We start from the raw sequence: 17180 nt of genomic DNA, 5'->3' as shown, positions 1-17180 counted from the left end.
TTCTGCGTACGCTTAACTATGCCCCTGAATCCTGAAGTGAATTGCATGGAAACCGTTCCATGTCAGTCCACGGAGGGTGTCTCCGTGAACACCCTGCGAGCCGCCGATCGCGGCTCGCAGGGTAAATGTAAACACGCGGGGAAAATCTTCCCCGGTGTTTACATATATACGGCGCTGCTGCGCAGCAGCGCCGTAGAGGAGATCGGCGATCCCCGGCCGCTGATTGGCCGGGGATCGCCGGCATCTGATAGGCTAAAGCCTATCCTATCCGGCGCAGGACGGCTTTCCGTCCTGCGCCGCACACAGGGGACGGGAGAGGGAGGGAAAGAGGCAGAGGGAGGACTAGTGCTGCAGAGGAGGGCTTTGAGGAGCCGCCCCGCTAGGCACAGCAGCGCGGCGGCGATCAGACCCCCCCAGCAGGACATCCTCCTAGTGGGGAAAAAAGGGGGGAGGTCTGATCGCCCTGCCTGATTTCTGATCTGTGCTGCGGGCTGAAGAGCCCCCGCAGCACAGATCAGCCAAACCACCCGGAATCCGGAAGTGGTTAATGATATGGACCAGTTTGTGATCAGTTCCAAGACACCAGGGGCCATATGCAATTTTTTTTTTCACCTGAGTTTTCTCCTTGGGGATATTTTCACAACTTGTAAATAAAATGCTTTTGAAACCACCAGCAAGCAAACAAATACTCAAAATAATTTTGACAGTACTTTTCACCAACTTTTTGGTACTTTTTCCATTGCGAAATGTTCCTAGGAGAAAACTTAGGGAAAAAGTTAATTGCATATGGGCCCAGGGGAGGTACTGTCCTCCATATCATCCAGAGAGTATTTTTTTGGGGTGACCGTTGAGCTGCTCACAGATAACAGGGTCCACTTTCAATAAAGAGTTGTTCAGTCACCAGTTTCCAGGAGTGAAGTGGAGGCCCAAGCCCTGAAAATGAAGATAAGGAAGCATGGTCCGATCAAGAAGGCCATATGATGCCACCTTTGGTAGCACCGGCCACATCAATGGAAGTAGGCATAGCAAATACATAGGGCTTGATTCACAAAAGGGTGCTAACACAGTTAGCACCCCTAAAAGCTTTGGACGTGTAAACTAGGGTGCTAAGTAGTTTGCACGTCCAAAGCTGTTACTGATCGCGCGCTAAGTTGGTGCGCCCGAAACTTTGCACCGTTCGTGTGTAAAATAGCTTTTCAGGCTACATTTTGCGCGCACCGCGCTAACCCTTGCGCGCGCAAACGCTTGCGGGCATATTGGCATGTGCAGAGCCCGTTTTCGCGTCCTAAGTGCCTTTTCACCGGCGTGCTAACACTTAGCACCCTTTAGTGAATCGAGGCCCAAGTCTACTCTACTGAAGACATCATGTGGGGCTGAATAATAACTATATCTTTTTTCATCTGGATACAATGCAGTGTTCTCCCCAGAATTTTTTTCCAGCTGGGTGGCATGAAAATGTAGTTGGGTGGCATAAAAAAGTGGGACAATATGAGAGAATGTAGGGCCGGTGCCTTTCTGCACAACTCTGCTTACAGCATAGGAGGAGGTGAGCCAATGACAGCCGGGTGCTCACCAAAACTAGCCGCTAAAAGAGCCTGGGGAGAACACTGCAATTCCCTACAGGTGTCTATTGGTTGTGACCTTCTAAGGCAGGAATGTCAAACTCTAGTCCTCAAAGTCCTCACATTTTTGGCACAGCTCAAATGAATGGATTAGTCTGAACCAGGAAAGGTTCATCAGTAGAACATGAATCTCCATTTCTCAGTCCAGCCCTAACACTGGCATGGATATGACCCTTGAGGACTGGAGTTCCACATCCCGGTTCACCGGAATCTATCAAACGTTTGAGGGAAGACTCTGGTATAGTCTGAACGAGGACTGCTGTTTAAGTTTTTATTAGCTACCCCATTGAAGTCACCAGCAAATAAAATACAGGATGGGGGAAACAGAACAAGCAATTTAAAAAGCAATGTAAAGAATTGAGCTTGAGAGCTTTGCGGGGAGTAAACATTGACCAGGGTCAGGTGGGCCTTCATACCCACACTGGCCCATACGATGAGAAACTGACTTAAGATCTCCGAATGTTTGTATTATCTCGATGGAAACATTTCTCTAAAGAAAGATAGCTGCACCTCTTATTTTAGCTTTGCTTTTTTAGTAGGAGGGCTTTTTGGTTCCTTTTATCCACCTATACATTCCTAGTAGTTTGGGTCACCCTGAGCTGCTTGGTTACTCTTTTGTACTCGTCCAAGCCCTATTTCATACAGCCTTATCAATCCCTGCCATGTACTGATGAGGACCAAAAGTCCGAAACAGGCTGTCTACATGTGGGTTTGATATGGCTGTGTAAAACTTAAAGCTATATGCTTGCTATACACCAGCGGCTCTGGATGCTTGCTTGGCTTCACAAGGGCGAAAAGGGATAATTTGCATATTCAGTAGGGCATTGTGGGTAACCACAAATGTTCATTTATAGCTGAATTATTGCAGATTTGCTTCTGTTTTAAGAAGGCAATTACACCAAGCTTTGATTTTTTAGTAGGAGGGCTTTTTGGTTCCTTTTATCCCCCTACACTTTCCCTGTAGTTTGGGTCACACTGAGCTGCTTGGTTACTCTGTTATTTTAGGGGGAAAGGTTGTATAGAAAGCTCTGTTATATACATGATCAACAAAGGAAGTGCGAAGTGTTTATATTCTCTGAAAGCTCTCTTTCGTTTGGATGGAGAGTTAAAGCAAATCTGTACTGAGAAAAAAAAAGTCAGATACTCCCCTATGGAGAGGGAAGGCTTTGGATCTCGTGTAGAGCCGTCCCGGTCCTCTCTTTGTTCTGGATCGCGTGCTGTCCTCCGTTCAAATTTTCCACTTCTGGGAGCCCTTGCAAAGATTCAGGAGCTCTCATGTCCCTGAGTGCTCCTCAAGACGGGCAGCTCCATACTACGCATGCACGAGTGTGCACAACCGCAGGCTCGCACATACGCAGTACGGAACAGCATGTCTCCAAAAACACTCAGGGACGTAAGTGCCTCCCGAAGCCTTCCTGGAGGCTTCATCGAGTAGTTAGTCGAATACATGCAACGGGACAGCCATCGGTGGAACACGGGGTCTGTAGGACGGACAGAGAGGCTCTATAGGACCCAGAGCCTTCTCTTTCCAGAGGTGAGCATCCATTTTTTTTTCTTGCTCCAGTTTTACTTTAATCCCTCTAACATTATGTGGTAGCATTGTTAAGCCCAATAAACTATGGTTAAGTTATCCTACTACAAAAGTAACCTGACAAGTAATCAACATTAAAGAATGAAAGAGGGACTTCAAAGCCCAAATAATAAGACACCATATACCAAAAATTCCATTCATGCGGCAAAATAACCACAAACAGTGGCAAAACCTGAGAACAACCGCAATAATGAGAGATGAAACCTTATCACACAATGGGTTGTAAATGTCATATGTGTTACCGTAATTCCTGCACAAATATGCACAATCATGGCAGAGAGTACAGTATAAAGAACTACGATGAAAACCCTGAGAGGGTAGCAACATAAACTCTGCTGAGGCAAGGGGGAGACATGAGCTTGCGTCACAGTTCAGGCAGGACTTAACCAGAAGCCATCTATTGATGTTAAGCCAAGAAAATCCTGATCCTTTCCAGCAACAACCATTGTGGATGCATGCACACCTTTACACTATGGGGCCTAAAACCACCGTGCACAGTGAGCGCATGGCAAGTGACGTAGCATGCTTTGCGCGGTTAGCGCGACCTCTGTTGAGCGGTATCCTGGTAACATACGATTGCCTAGGAAATTGGATCATGCTAAATACTGTATGTGGAAGACACCCCATGACTCCTGCAGTGGCTCCACCAGCACCACTTCCCTGAGAGACACCAGGAAATGTTTAGTAGTCACAGTCTTGTACTGAGTGCAACACTTGTCGTTTTGGGTGAATTGACTTTCTCCTGTCCTAGAAATTACTTTGCACCAACTTCTTTTCCTTTTTTTTCCTCCAGGTTCCTGGGGGACACCAGGGTGCAGCTTCGGGAGTTATTTAACTCTTCCAACCTGACGGCCACCTTCAATTCTCCTCTGCTGGACAACAAGAGGCAAAGTACGGGGGTGAGTAGTGACCCGGGGTTACCAGGTTTACCACACAAGTATGAAGGGGGAGCCACATAAGTAAGACCTCCTGTGGTTTATATCTATACATTTATAAGGCTTCCAACTGTCCCTGCTTGGATGGCTCTGTCACCGTTTCGAAGACTGTTACGTACAGCATACTACGTTAATGAATCGTAATTACGCCAAATTTGTGTTGTGTAAAAATATTTGCATCAATTCTCCAGTTTCGCAAATATCCAGTGCGAAAAAGCTTTCTTATGTGAAAATAAATTGCGTTCATCAGCCAGTACACTGCACACACGTGGCTACTATTTATAAATTCAATGTGAAAAATCCGTTTGCATGCATAAAACCGGTCGTGTCCGCAATTACGCGTAAATTACGCTAACATGCGTAATTAGGGTTAGCAATTACGTTGACATGTGAATTATTTTAACGCATAATCCGCAAATTTTGCATTACGATTACGATGCATAATTACAAATTACGATGCCAAATTACACATAGGTGTAATTTCTGCCGACTACTAATGAAGTGGTGTATGAAGTGGTGTGGAGTGGTCTACCAGCCTAGTGTAGGGGGACTTGTCTCCTGAGCTCAGCTAAACAAAGCATCCGGAGCAAAGTGTCCGGAGAGAGAGGAGAGCAGAAATGATGATAGCAGCACATTTAGAAATGCACTCGAGATAATGCCACTCAGCAAATATATGCTTGTCTGGGCAGTCACATTTTAAGAAAGCAGGACCTTTCTTATCATATTGGAAAGCTTGACTGCATTCTTTAGTAGTTCATGTGCATTGGGAGGAAGATCAGATGCACACTGATCGGCTAAAACATTAAAACCACCTGTGACATATTGTGCAGGACCCTTGCCCCCCCCAAAAGCTCTGACCCCCTGTCACAAGAATCTGCGAGAGCTCTGAAGCTGCCCTGTTGTATCTGGAACCAAGACATAGAGAACAGGTTTACACCACTGTGTAAACTCTTCAAAGCGACAGGGGAATTCAATTACCTTCTGGTCATAGTGTCCTTGTCTAATCTAAAATAGGAAGATTCCTTTCTGTTATTTGCATGGCGAGGTAAGCTTGTTACTGTAACTAAAAAAAGAAAACTTCTCACAATCCTGCAGGCACTGCACAGTTCCTGCAGTTTGGCAAAGGCACCCAGACCAGGTAAAAAGGGAAAAAAATGGGACAACTAGGGGAGATGTATTTTAGAAACAAAAAAACAAAAACAAAACATATTTTGGGGGCACTAATTATTTTTGGCAATTTTTTATTTTTGAATGTTAGGACCCCCTCTAATAGGTGTTGTTGTCATGATTAGAAATGTAAAGAACTCACTTTTTTGGTCAAGCATACATTCTACCTTGGGCCAGTTCCCCTTTGACCTCTGGCCAAGTTGTACTTCCTACCAGATAACCTAAAATACACTGTTTCTAGGTATGATTATTGCATGCTACCCCACCTCTAGTCCCCCACCTCCTATTCCTTTATATTGTAAGCTTGCAGGGGCAGGACTCTCCCCCTTTTGAGTTTTGGATTTTGTTACACATTTATTCATATTAAAGTGGTCTGAAAGTCAGCATTTCTACTTTGCTTTAAAAGATTCCTCACAGCTTAAAAGCTACTATCCCAGAATTTTTTTTTAGCAAAACATCACTGAAATGGTTAAACAAAGCACTTTTTCCTGCTATTCATCTTCAAATCCGCATCCGGACTGGAGATAACAGTATCTTTGTTTACATTCCAATGTTATTACATTGTGTGTAAACACAGTCTAAAGTGAAAAGAAACTCTGTGAAGCTCCCTCTGCTTCAGACACACACACAGGTCAGAACAGCTCATTAGAAGATTTTAATATATAATAAAAAGCAGTTGGAATACAATGCAATAGCAGCTTTTAGGGCAAGATAAACTACACTTTGGAAACGTGTAATTTGTAAAGAGACAATATTTTTTAGGCACAAAAGCAAACATGATAACTGTATGAGTAATAAAAAGTAGAAAAACACATTTCTATTGAATGTTATGTCGGAGTTTCAGACCACTTTAATTCTGTCACTGTAATTACCCATTCTGTATTTTGTGCCAACCCTGTATTACGTACATCAGCGTACACCATTGTCTGTATTGTTTTGTACCCCCTGTTTGCTTCTTCCTTTGTATAGGGCTACTAAATATGTTGGCGCTTTATAAATCAATCAATAATAATATTAAGGAAATGAAGTTGTCTGCTGTTTTTGGTTTAGCTGATATACGTTTAACCACTTGAGGACCCACCCTTTACCCCCCCCCCCTGAAGGACCAGCGCTGTTTTAGCTGATCTGTGCTAGGTGGGCTGTGCAGCCCCCAGCACAGATCAGGGTGCAGGCAGAGCGACCAGATCGCCCCCCTTTTTTCCCCACTAGGGGGATGATATGCTGGGAGGGGGGGGTCTGATCGCTCCTGCCTGCCTGGGTGTTGCGGGGGGGGGGGGCACCTCAAAGCCTCCCTCCGCGGCGAAATTCCCACCTCCCTCTCCTCCCTCCCTTCCCCGGAGATCCGAGGCTGCACAGGAACGGATCTGTCCTGTGCAGCCTCTAACAGGCTCCTGCCTGTCATGTGACAGCGATCCCCGGCCGCTGATTGGCTGGGGATCGCTGATCTGGTACAACGCCGCTACTGTTAGCAGCATTGTACGAATGTAAACAAAGCGGATTATTTCCGCTTGTGTTTACATTTAGCCTGCGAGCTGCGATCGGCGGCCCGCAGGCTATTCACGGAGCCCCCCGCCGTGAATTGACAGGAAGCAGCCGCTCGCGCGAGCGGCTGCTTCCTGATTAATTAGCCTGCAGCCGGCGACGCAGAACTGCGTCGCTGGTCCTGCAGCTGCCACTTTGCCGACGCACGTTATGAGTGCGCGGTCGGCAAGTGGTTAAAAGACCAGCTTATCGTCTGCATTAGTGTTTTCACACAGCTAGGCTTACAACCTTTCAGCATCTACTCTTATCTAGTGGCAGGGCTGTGGGGTTAGCATGCTAAAATACAGGTTTGTATTATAGTCTAGACGTTATACCCTCTGTGTATTGTTGTAATAGATGGTTAAGCGAGGTGTATTTAGCCCGTGTGGCTGCAGAGGTGCATGCTGGGGACACATCATTCTCTGTTTTGGTTGGACGCTTCTCTCCTGGCGGGGTAAGCTGCACAGTCACAGAGCAGGCAGCTGGGAAGAATCGCTGTCATAGTCCCGCTTCCATTTCTAGCCATGGAATGTGATGTTTCTGCAAGTCAGCAACGGCCCGCAGATTCCAGGCCAGGCCGCAGTTACTCCATCTTGTTACTATGTAAACTCCAGTCTTCATCACGCATAGCTACACAGCACATACTGAACTTTGAAGCAGTGTGGGAGCGTATATATGTATATACTGTGTGTATATCCTACTAATATAATAAATGGGAAAGTTCGGATGTTTGGATGTTTGTTACTCGATCACGCATCAATGGCTGAACGGATTTGAATGATATTTGGCACACACATAGTACATTACCTGGAATAACATATAGGATACTTTTTATTCCCATAACCAAAAAGGGGGCGGAGACAAATACAAATTTCACTGGAAAATGTAAACAGCAGCCATACTTATACTGTTAATGGTAGGGTTCTCAAACTTTGCACAGTTGGTCACTGGGTGACTGGGATTAATATTCCGAAAGGTGGGTGGAGTCTATAAAAGCCAATTAACCTATTGATTTTTAAGGGGAATTTTTACATTGCTGCCATTCTTGCACTGTTAATGGCACAAGCCTCAAACCTGGTACAGTTGATCATTGGGTGACTGGGGTTTAAATTGAAAAAAGGGGGTGGAGCCACAAACAGCCAATCTTATTTGTTTCATTTTAATGCAGGTTATGGATGCCAAAGACCACAAAGCTCACAAACTTGGTCATTGAGTAATTGATTAATTGTGTGTTAGGCTGCTTACACACCAAGACGTTACAGGCGCACGTTAGTGCGCCTGTAACGCTCCCCCAACGCACAGCAATGTAACACAAGTGGGCTGTTCACACAGCCCACGTTGCGTTACATGTAACGCTGCACGTTCTGTGCAAAGTGCAGCATGCTACGGCGTTGGAGCGGCTATAGCCGCGTTAGACTGTTTGCACATGCGCAGTAGGGGGCGGAGAGGAGGCGGGGAGAGCCAGCTACAGTAGCCGCGCACATGGCTACTTAATATTCACTGCACTGGCGGGCGCTGATTGGCCGGCGGGACCACGTGATGCGGAGTGTCTCGCGCCGCATCACGTGGTCCCGCTGGCCAATCAGCGCCACTCTGGGAGACATTATAGCCTAACGCGGCTCACTCTACCGTCGGCTCTTGCAGCACCATACGTTGTGTTAGGTGCACGTTATGCGACCTTATTGTGCCACCTAATGCAACGTCTTGGTGTGCAAGAAGCCTTAGAGTTAGGAAAATTGGACGCAGCCAACACCTGCAAAATACATAATCGGGCAATGCCGGGTCATCAGTAGGCGGAGACAAATGCAAATTTCACTGAGAAAGTGTAAACTGCAGCAATTCTTACACTTTTAATGGTAGGGTTCTCAAACTTTGCACAGTTGGTCACTGGATGACTGGGATTAATATTCAGAATAGTGGGTGGAGCCTATAAAAGCCAATCAAAATCCACCTATTGATTTTTAAGGGGAATATTTAATTGCTGCCATTCTTGCACTGTTAATTACCTGTACTTGGTACAGTTGATTGGGGTTCAAATTCAGAAAAGGGGTGGAGCCACATCCAATCAGATTAATTTTATTTTATTGCAAATTATTGATGCCAAAGACCGCAAAGCTCACATACTTGGTCATTAAGTAATTGTGTGTTAGGGTTAGGCAAAGTGGGCAGAGCCAACACTAGCCAAATATATACCCGGGCAATGCCGGGCGTCCAGCTAGTATATATATATATATATATATATATATATATATATATATATATATATACACATATACAGAGAGAGAGAGAGAGATGGCATCAATGATTTGCATTGAAATGAAACAAATTTGATTGGCTGTTTGTGGCTCCACCCCTTTTTCTGAATTTGAACCCCAGTCACCCAATGGGCAACTGTACCAGGTTTGAGGCTTGTGCAAGAATGGCAGCAATTACATATTCCCCTTGCAAATCAATAGGTGAATTTTGATTGGCTTTTGTAGGCTCCACCCACTTTTCTGAATATTAATCCCAGTCACCCAGTGACCAACTGTGCAAAGTTTGAGAACCCTACCATTAACAGTGTAAGAATGGCTGCAGTTTACATTTTCCAGTGAAATTTGTATTTGTCTCCGCCCACTTTATAGTTATGGGAATAAAAAGTACCCTATACTTTATTCCAGGTAATGTACTATGTGTGTGCCAAATTTCATTCAAATCCGTTCAGCCATTTTTGCGTGATCAATTAACAAACATCCGAACTTTCCCGTTTATAATATTAGTAGGATGCAGTCAGTGTTTGCCCCTTGTAAAATCTTTCCTCACCTCGTTTTACATTCTGAAATTTATCACAGGTGGTGTCCTGTCAGGTGATCTCTGAGGAATGTTTGGTTACTGAGTGTTTCAAAGCCTGTGCAAAATATACCTGGTCTCCCAGAATGCTCTGGGAGGAAGATTTCACATAGCTAAACAGCCTAGTCTGTGACATCACTTGGAGGGTGGTACTATATACCAATAAACAACAATATATATAGGAAGTGTTTCTAATGCTGAAACCAGGATAATTATTGTGAAAGTGGACATTCTGAATAATTTACTGCATTTTACTATATGTGACTACAGGGCCTCTTTAACAGGTTGACATATATATGCTATAAATTGGAATGCAGTGGTTTAGGGGTGCTGTCATGCTAGATAAATAAGGTGAAATTGCTAATAAAATTTTCTAAAATATTGTGGCATATGTAGCTACCATAAGAGCACATACTTCCTCTTGACACTGGGTGACTTAATCCTGACTCTGAAGCTGGTTTCACAGTGGGACATTACAGGCGCACGTTGGTGGAGCCTGCAATGCAGCCCCACCGCACAGTAATGAAAAATCAATGGGCTTGTTCACAGTGCCCACATTGTGTTACATTGTAACGCAGCAAAGTGCAGCATGCTGTGCGTTCTACCGGCTAAGCAGCGTTAGACTGTTTGCACATGCTCAGTCATGTTGGGGAGGAGGGGAGAGCGGCCGGGCACATGGCTAATTAATATTCACTGCACGGTGTGACGTGCAGTGTTTACTTCCTGGAGCGGCTGCTCTGTGCGGCGATTGGCTGGGCGGGACCACGTGATGCCGCATGCGTCCAAGAGTAGGCATCACGAGATCACGGACGCCAGAGTGAGCTGCACAACGTGGCTCACTCCGACGTCCACACCAGAGAGCACCAGGCGTTGCGTTAGGGGCACGTTATGTGCCCTATAACGTCCCCTAAACGCAATGTCCTGGTGTGTAACTAGCCTTATCCTGGGCATACATGGATCGATTTTGCTGCTCGATTCTACCGCTCGATTCCATGGGCGACTCTCTTCCGCTCGTTTTCCGTATCTTTTCGCATTGTCTTTAATGCAGCGAAATGACCGGGCCGGAGATCGGACATGTCGGAAATTATCTATCGATAAATGGCTAAGAATCGAGCCGTGTATTCCCAGCATTAGCAGAAGTATTCATTTGATTAGCATTCATCTGGTTATAACTTTGATCATTACTTTACGGTCATACTCTCTGTGCATACATGCAAAAATGGTGCTGGGAAATTTGGGCGCAGGGTAAAGATGAAAAACAGCTCCTGTAAAAGTCCCGGCAGCGTTAATCACTATTCCCCCTCCAGGCTGCCATGGACTCGGGGGGAAAGACGCAATTTCAACGGCCAAATTACAAGGTTTTTATACTACCGTATTTTGGGCTGCGACTTTTGACGGCACCCAAATTACTGTCTGAGCACTGCTATAGCCGTAATCCACATTATAGGCGATGGTGGCACATGTTGCATCCGATATTTCCCTGCCTCGTTTGTGCCTGTCTGGACTCTCAGTATTGCTTGAGGTCAGGTCAGGGTCACAGTAAAGGGTGGTTAGAGTTCCCCTTTGTGGTCGGGGTCACACAGTGCTCTTCCGCCGTCTCCAGTGCTGGCTGTAGAGGGTCTTCCGAGTGTTGGGAATAGGAATGTCCCGCGCTCCTATATTTAGAAGGCTCTAGAGGCTGTAAATCTAGCTCGGAAAGAATAATAAAGGGGAATATTTAGATTTTGTCACATTGTTTACACTCCTCGCCAGCAGGAGACTTCCTGCTCTCCGTGTCCCCATCTGTCAGGCGTGTCAGAAGAGTTTATCCGCACCTCCCAGTGCCTGACCTGTGTGTGATCTCATGGGGAGACCCGGGACTGCAGACATAGACTCCCACATAGGGCTGAGTTCACTAAGACCTGTTCGGGAAATAATATTAGGTCAGTAAATACAGCATTTGGTATTTTAAGTTTTTTGTTGTTTTACAAATTCACTGGGGCGGGGAGGCAAGGGTGGGGCGACTAGTGGCGCGTGCGTGACGTCACGGGGCGTGTGGGTAGCGGCATGAACAATGGGAACGGCGGTTAATCGGCGTGGCTGGGGGTGAGTACAGGGCCAGATTTACCATAAGGCACTGTAGGCTCGTGCCTACAGGCATCTGATGATGGAAAGGCGGCTCACTCCCCTTCCCAAGCTCCTCCCTCCCTCCTTCGCTATGCAAAGCCCTGCTGAAAATGTAAATGAGAGGTTGCTCACATGCGTTCCACTGACCAGATCTCCCTTTAGTCAGAGGCACCTCTAGCTACCTAATACTTGGGGCTGGTGATAGCTCTGCTTACCTAATACTAAGGGGCACCTGTAGCTACCTATGATGGGCAAGAGAAGGGAGAAGTGACAGCTGGGCCAGCCAGCACACTTGTGGTGCGGTTCAGCGGGTGGTGGTATGTTCATGGAGGTTGAAGTCTAAGGTGCCATCTGTGCCTATAGGCTCCTGTGAGGTAAATCCAGGCCTGGGTGAATAGATGCATCCGGGGAATCGCTCGTCGGTTGAGGGCCGCCGGCTGCCGTACACACGCCTGAATATCGGCTGAGGTGGTGGTTATTGGCCGCTTCAACTGACTTAAAGGATACCGGAGGCGAAAATAAACAAATGAAATAAATGATTGTATCTTTCTTCCTTCTCCTAAAAATGACTTTTTAAGACATTCCACAGTTTTATTTCATGTTAAAATCTACTTTTTAAGTTTTAACTGTTTTATTGTGTGTGCTCAATGACACATTCATCGACATATGTTAGAGCTAAAATCTTTGAACTATTGACCCTTTTTACCTCTTTCCTGCTCTCAGAAGCCATTTTCTGCTAGGAAAGTGTTTTATAGTTGGAATTTCTTATCAGTGAGGGTCACACTGTAGTCACTTCCTGTCAGGACCGAGTCAGCCACTTACATACCTGATATTTAACTCTTTCAGGCAGATAAAGAAAAAGGAACACAGCATAGTTATTTGTGTGCTAGGCACTGTACATACCCATGTCTATCTCATCATGTCACATGTCACCTCGGGTATCCTTTAAGTCAGGTGTGTGTACGAGGCTTACAGGGTTACAGGGAAGCCTCTAACAATGTGCTCCGCTACTGCATTGTGTTTTTTTTCTTTCTGATTTCATGCCCAACGGTACAACGGTAGCAATGGTTTGAGGATTGGGACGGGGTGGCTCCTCCTATTGGCTGTCCCCTTTATCCGTTCCGAACGTCTGATTGCTAGTTACCAACAGCTCCAGGGTGGTCTTAAAGGGGAACTTCAGCCTAAACAAACATACTGTCATTCAGTTACATTAGTTACAATAATTAAAATAGACAGGTAATATAATCTCTTTCCCACCCTGTTTTAAAAGAACAGGCAAATGTTTGTGATTTCATGGGGGCAGCCATCTTGTTCATGGGGGTAGCCATCTTTTTGGTTGAAAGGAGGTGACAGGGAGCATGAGACACAGTTCCAACTGTCCTGTGTCCTGATTACCCCTTCCAGCTGCGCTCGCTAAGCTTCAAATCTCAAATTCAAAATTAAAAAAAAAAAATTGCACCAAAACAGCAGAACGAGAACAACAATATCAGAAATCCCATCATGCTTTGCACAGCATGAGGGGAAAAATGCCCAGGCAGTTTTCTTCTGTGTAGCTAAAAATGAGGCTTGGGTAAGAAAAAACAAAGTTCTGATGCTGTGAAATTGTTGAAGAAACACCAAGCCTTTTCAGCTCTGCTGAGTAGATTTTTAGTCTGAAGGTTCACTTTAAAATGCTAAACATCTCACTATAAGTTGGTAATTTATATCACTAGTCAGTATTTTTTACTTTTCCATGTGGTAATAGGTTTAGAGCATTTACATCTGACAATCAGCAGTTTTCTGCATTCCTGAATGCGGTAAAGGACCCTTTTCCACGGTAAAAATGATGCAGTGCGATGATCGCATAGGATCGCGCTAATGGAAACGGGCTCTAATGCTTGTGAATTGAGCCCATTCTCTGTAGGGATCGGCCGTGCGTAACACAGGAGCAGTGACCAATAAGGGGAGCTGTAAGCACACAAGAGGAAACCACCTCTTGCCTATATACAGTATTTATATACTAGCCGACCCGCGTCGTAGCATACGCCGCATCTTCTATCTATCTAATAGAGTTCGTGCCTCAATCTTGAAGCAAGAAAAATAAAGGTGCGTACACACATCAGATAAAAGTCTTTGGAAAATCAAAGATCACAGACCAATTTTACCCCCTTCCATGTAGTATGAGAGCCATACCTACACAGTCTATTCTATGGAGCTGAACTCCCCATCAGATAGAAATCTTTGCAAGATGCTGCACACACAGATGCTGCACACATGCAACAGATCAGTATCTGCAAAATATCAGTACCTACAAAATACATTCATAGTCTATGATATCTGCAGATCTCATACACACCTTGTTTAACGGACAATCATCTGCAGATCAGATCCACCAGGATGGATCTTTGGATCTGCAGATGATTGTCTGATCTGCAGATGAATGTCTGTCAAACAAGGTGTGTATTATGCTGGGCATACATGGTACGTTTTCTACCGTGTAATCGAGCCGCTGGCTCGATTCCCGCTCGTCCCCGCGGGCGCCCGGATCGATTCCTGCTCATCCCCGCGAGCACTTTCTTATTTTCCACTCGTTTCTTCTTTTGTCCTGCCGACCGGTATCGAGCGCAGAATCGATCCGGCGGGGTATTGGGCACGTCGGAAATTATCAATCGAGCCATCAGCGGCTCGATTACATGGTAGAAAACATACCATGTATGCCCAGCATGAGATCTGCAGATATCATAGACTATGAATGCAATTTGCAGAAACTGATTTTTTGCAGGAACAGATCTTTTGCAGATACTGATCTGTTGCATGTGTGCAGCATCTTTGTGTGCAGCATCTTGCAAAAATTTTTATCTGATGGGGAGTTCAGCTCAATAGAATAGACTGTGTAGGTATGGCTCTCATACTACATGGAAGGGGGTAACATTGGTCTGTGATCTTTCATTTTCCAAAGACTTTTATCTTATGTGTGTACCTACCTTTCGGCTTTCCATTAGAAAATGTATGCGTGCTCAAACACCAAGTTTAATCCTAGCCAGTCTGGCTTTCCAAATCTGGCCTAATTGGTTATTCATGAGGCAATGCTCATGCAAATATGCATTTGCTTTCGCATGCCAAACTATGCAGGGTCAAAAAACCAATACTGCAAAGCGGTCGCCCTGCGGGAATAAGTTCATGCTACATTAGCACTATCCAGGAGCGCCACGGGGAGGATTACCAATGCCCCCCTTTTTATACAACTGGGGGGACCGCAGGGTCCCAGGCTCTCTCACTGCCTAGGAACCACAGCGGCACCCCGGAGGGGGAGGCTGGGTGGCGCAGCCGCCCCCCCAAGTGTGGCCAGGGAGAGCCGTCCACACCCACCTCCCAATATTAAAAACAGGCACTTACCTTAACGTCCATTGCGTTCTGCTGCATGCGCATTCATTTTCTCATGGAAAGCATTTTTTGCAGTTTGTATCCTTTGGAGGCAGGTGGTGGATGGCTTGCTCCGGCGGTGTGAGCCCTGGAGTTAGTTGTCTGTGCTTGTCCCCCCCCCCCCCCCCCCGGAGTGTTGTATGTGAGCCAGCCCTGAGCTCTAAAGCTCGGGGTGACCCATGCTTCACTCCTTTCTCATGTGGTGCCCCCAAGTTAATGCGCATGTAGCAGAACGCAATGGACGTTAAGGTAACTGCCTGTTTTTAATATTGGGAGGTGGGTGCAGACGGCTCTCCCGGCGCTGCCCACGCTTGGGTGGGGGGGTCGCCTGCACCACCTAGCCTCCCCCTCCGGGGTGCCGCTGTGGTTCCTAGGCAGTGAGAGAGCCTGGGACCCGCGGTCCCCCCGGTTGTATAAAAATGGGGGCATTGGGAATCCTCCCTGTGGTGCTCCTGGATAGTGCTAATGTAGCATGTAGCAGTTTCGCATCGAAAATCCCATTTTTATTTTTGGCGAATTTTCATGAAAATCTTCAGAAATATTTGCGTTTTCGACCAGCATCGAAAATTCATTGTATGCGGATGCTTATGCCCTTATGCGGAAAAATGTCCACAATAATCCGCATGGAAATTCAGTCTATGCGGACGTTTATACGGAAAAATGTCCGCAATAATGCGCAAGAAACTTCTCTGAATGCGGACGCTAATGCCCTTATGCGGAAAATGTCGGCAATCATACGCAAGTAACGTGAAAATGACTGGCATTAGGCGAAAATTAACGCGAAAAAATGAGATGGAAAATTTGCCTGTCAAAACGAAATTAGGCGAAAATTCGGCAAAAAATTGTCGAAACAAATTTTTGCATTTTCGCTCATCACTGGCATGTAGCAGGGCGACCGCTTTGCGGTATTGGTTTTTTGACCCTGCATAGTTTGGCACGCAAAAGCAAATTTGCATGAGCATTGCCTCATGAATAGCCAATTAAGCCAGATTTGCAAAGCCAGACTTGCTAGGGTAGGCCTCTTTTCCATGGACAGTTGATAGGCAGTAAAATGCCTCTCAAACTCTTACAACTGCTCACTACTGCCCGGTAACAGCTTGTTGCTGCCTGGTAACAGTTTGCTGCTGCCTGGTAACTGCTTGCTGCTGCCCGGTAACAGCTTGCTGCTGCCCGGTAACTGCTTGCTGCTGCTTGGTAACTGCTTGCTGCTGCCTGGTAACTGCTTGCTGCTGCCTGGTAACTGCTTGCTGAGCACACAGCTCAACAGTCCGTGGAAAAGAGGCCTTAAACTTGGTGTTTGAGCACGCATACATTTTCTCATGCAAAGTACTTCTTCTTCTTGCTCGAAGGTTGAGGCACTTAGTCTATTATATATATAGATAGGCTGATTGCCACGGGCAGGTAGAGGGAATATAATTGATTATCTTGTTACCATGGCACTTGTAAAGGGGTGGAGTGTATTGAGCAGCCAATGAACAGTCAGTTTTTCAAGGCAATGTGGTGGGAGCAACAACAGGAAAGCTTATTCATCTGATGAATGGGGCAAATTAGGATGGCCGGATGATTTGGCCAGAGTGTCTTCAGCCCCTGCGGAGTGTCCCTGGCTGGGTGTGGTTTGCCCGTTCCTGTAATAGCGGAGTTACACTTTAAAGAGGACCTGTAACCCAGGATTGAACTTCATCCCAATCAGCAGCTGATACGCCCTTTCCCGAGAGAAATCTTTACCTTTCCTCAAATAGATCATTGGGGGTTCTGTGTGGCTGATATTGTGGTGAAACCCCTTCCACAGTGTGATGTCATGGCCAGGGTCCTGACAGTTTGCGGTCTGTGAGCTTTGTTGCATTGTGGGAAATAATAACTGTTTCCAACTGCCAAGCAAGCAGTATCTCCCTTTGTGCACAGAACTCTCAGTAACGAACATTCTGCACAGATCACCTGGCTAAGCCAAAAATGTCAACTCCAGGGATAAATGTCAGAATGTAAATCAGGGAGAGGAAAGATATTACA

General features: G+C 45.9%; 1 protein-coding gene across 6 annotated transcripts in view; it reads left to right on the top strand.

The window, feature by feature from the left end:
- DYSF (dysferlin) overlaps nucleotides 1-17180 on the top strand; it is a 456891-nt gene that overhangs the window by 104882 nt on the left and 334829 nt on the right. For all 6 annotated transcript variants that reach the window (XM_068274344.1, XM_068274325.1, XM_068274335.1 and 3 more), the window contains exon 4: nucleotides 4007-4112. In XM_068274344.1, coding sequence (XP_068130445.1) covers nucleotides 4007-4112 — 106 coding nt within the window. The remainder of the gene's footprint in view (nucleotides 1-4006; nucleotides 4113-17180) is intronic.

Source organism: Hyperolius riggenbachi, chromosome 1 (genome assembly GCF_040937935.1).
Source record: "Hyperolius riggenbachi isolate aHypRig1 chromosome 1, aHypRig1.pri, whole genome shotgun sequence".
Lineage (NCBI taxonomy): Eukaryota > Metazoa > Chordata > Amphibia > Anura > Hyperoliidae > Hyperolius > Hyperolius riggenbachi.
Note: the sequence above shows the minus strand (reverse complement) of the source record. Positions and strands in the feature narration are given on the sequence as shown.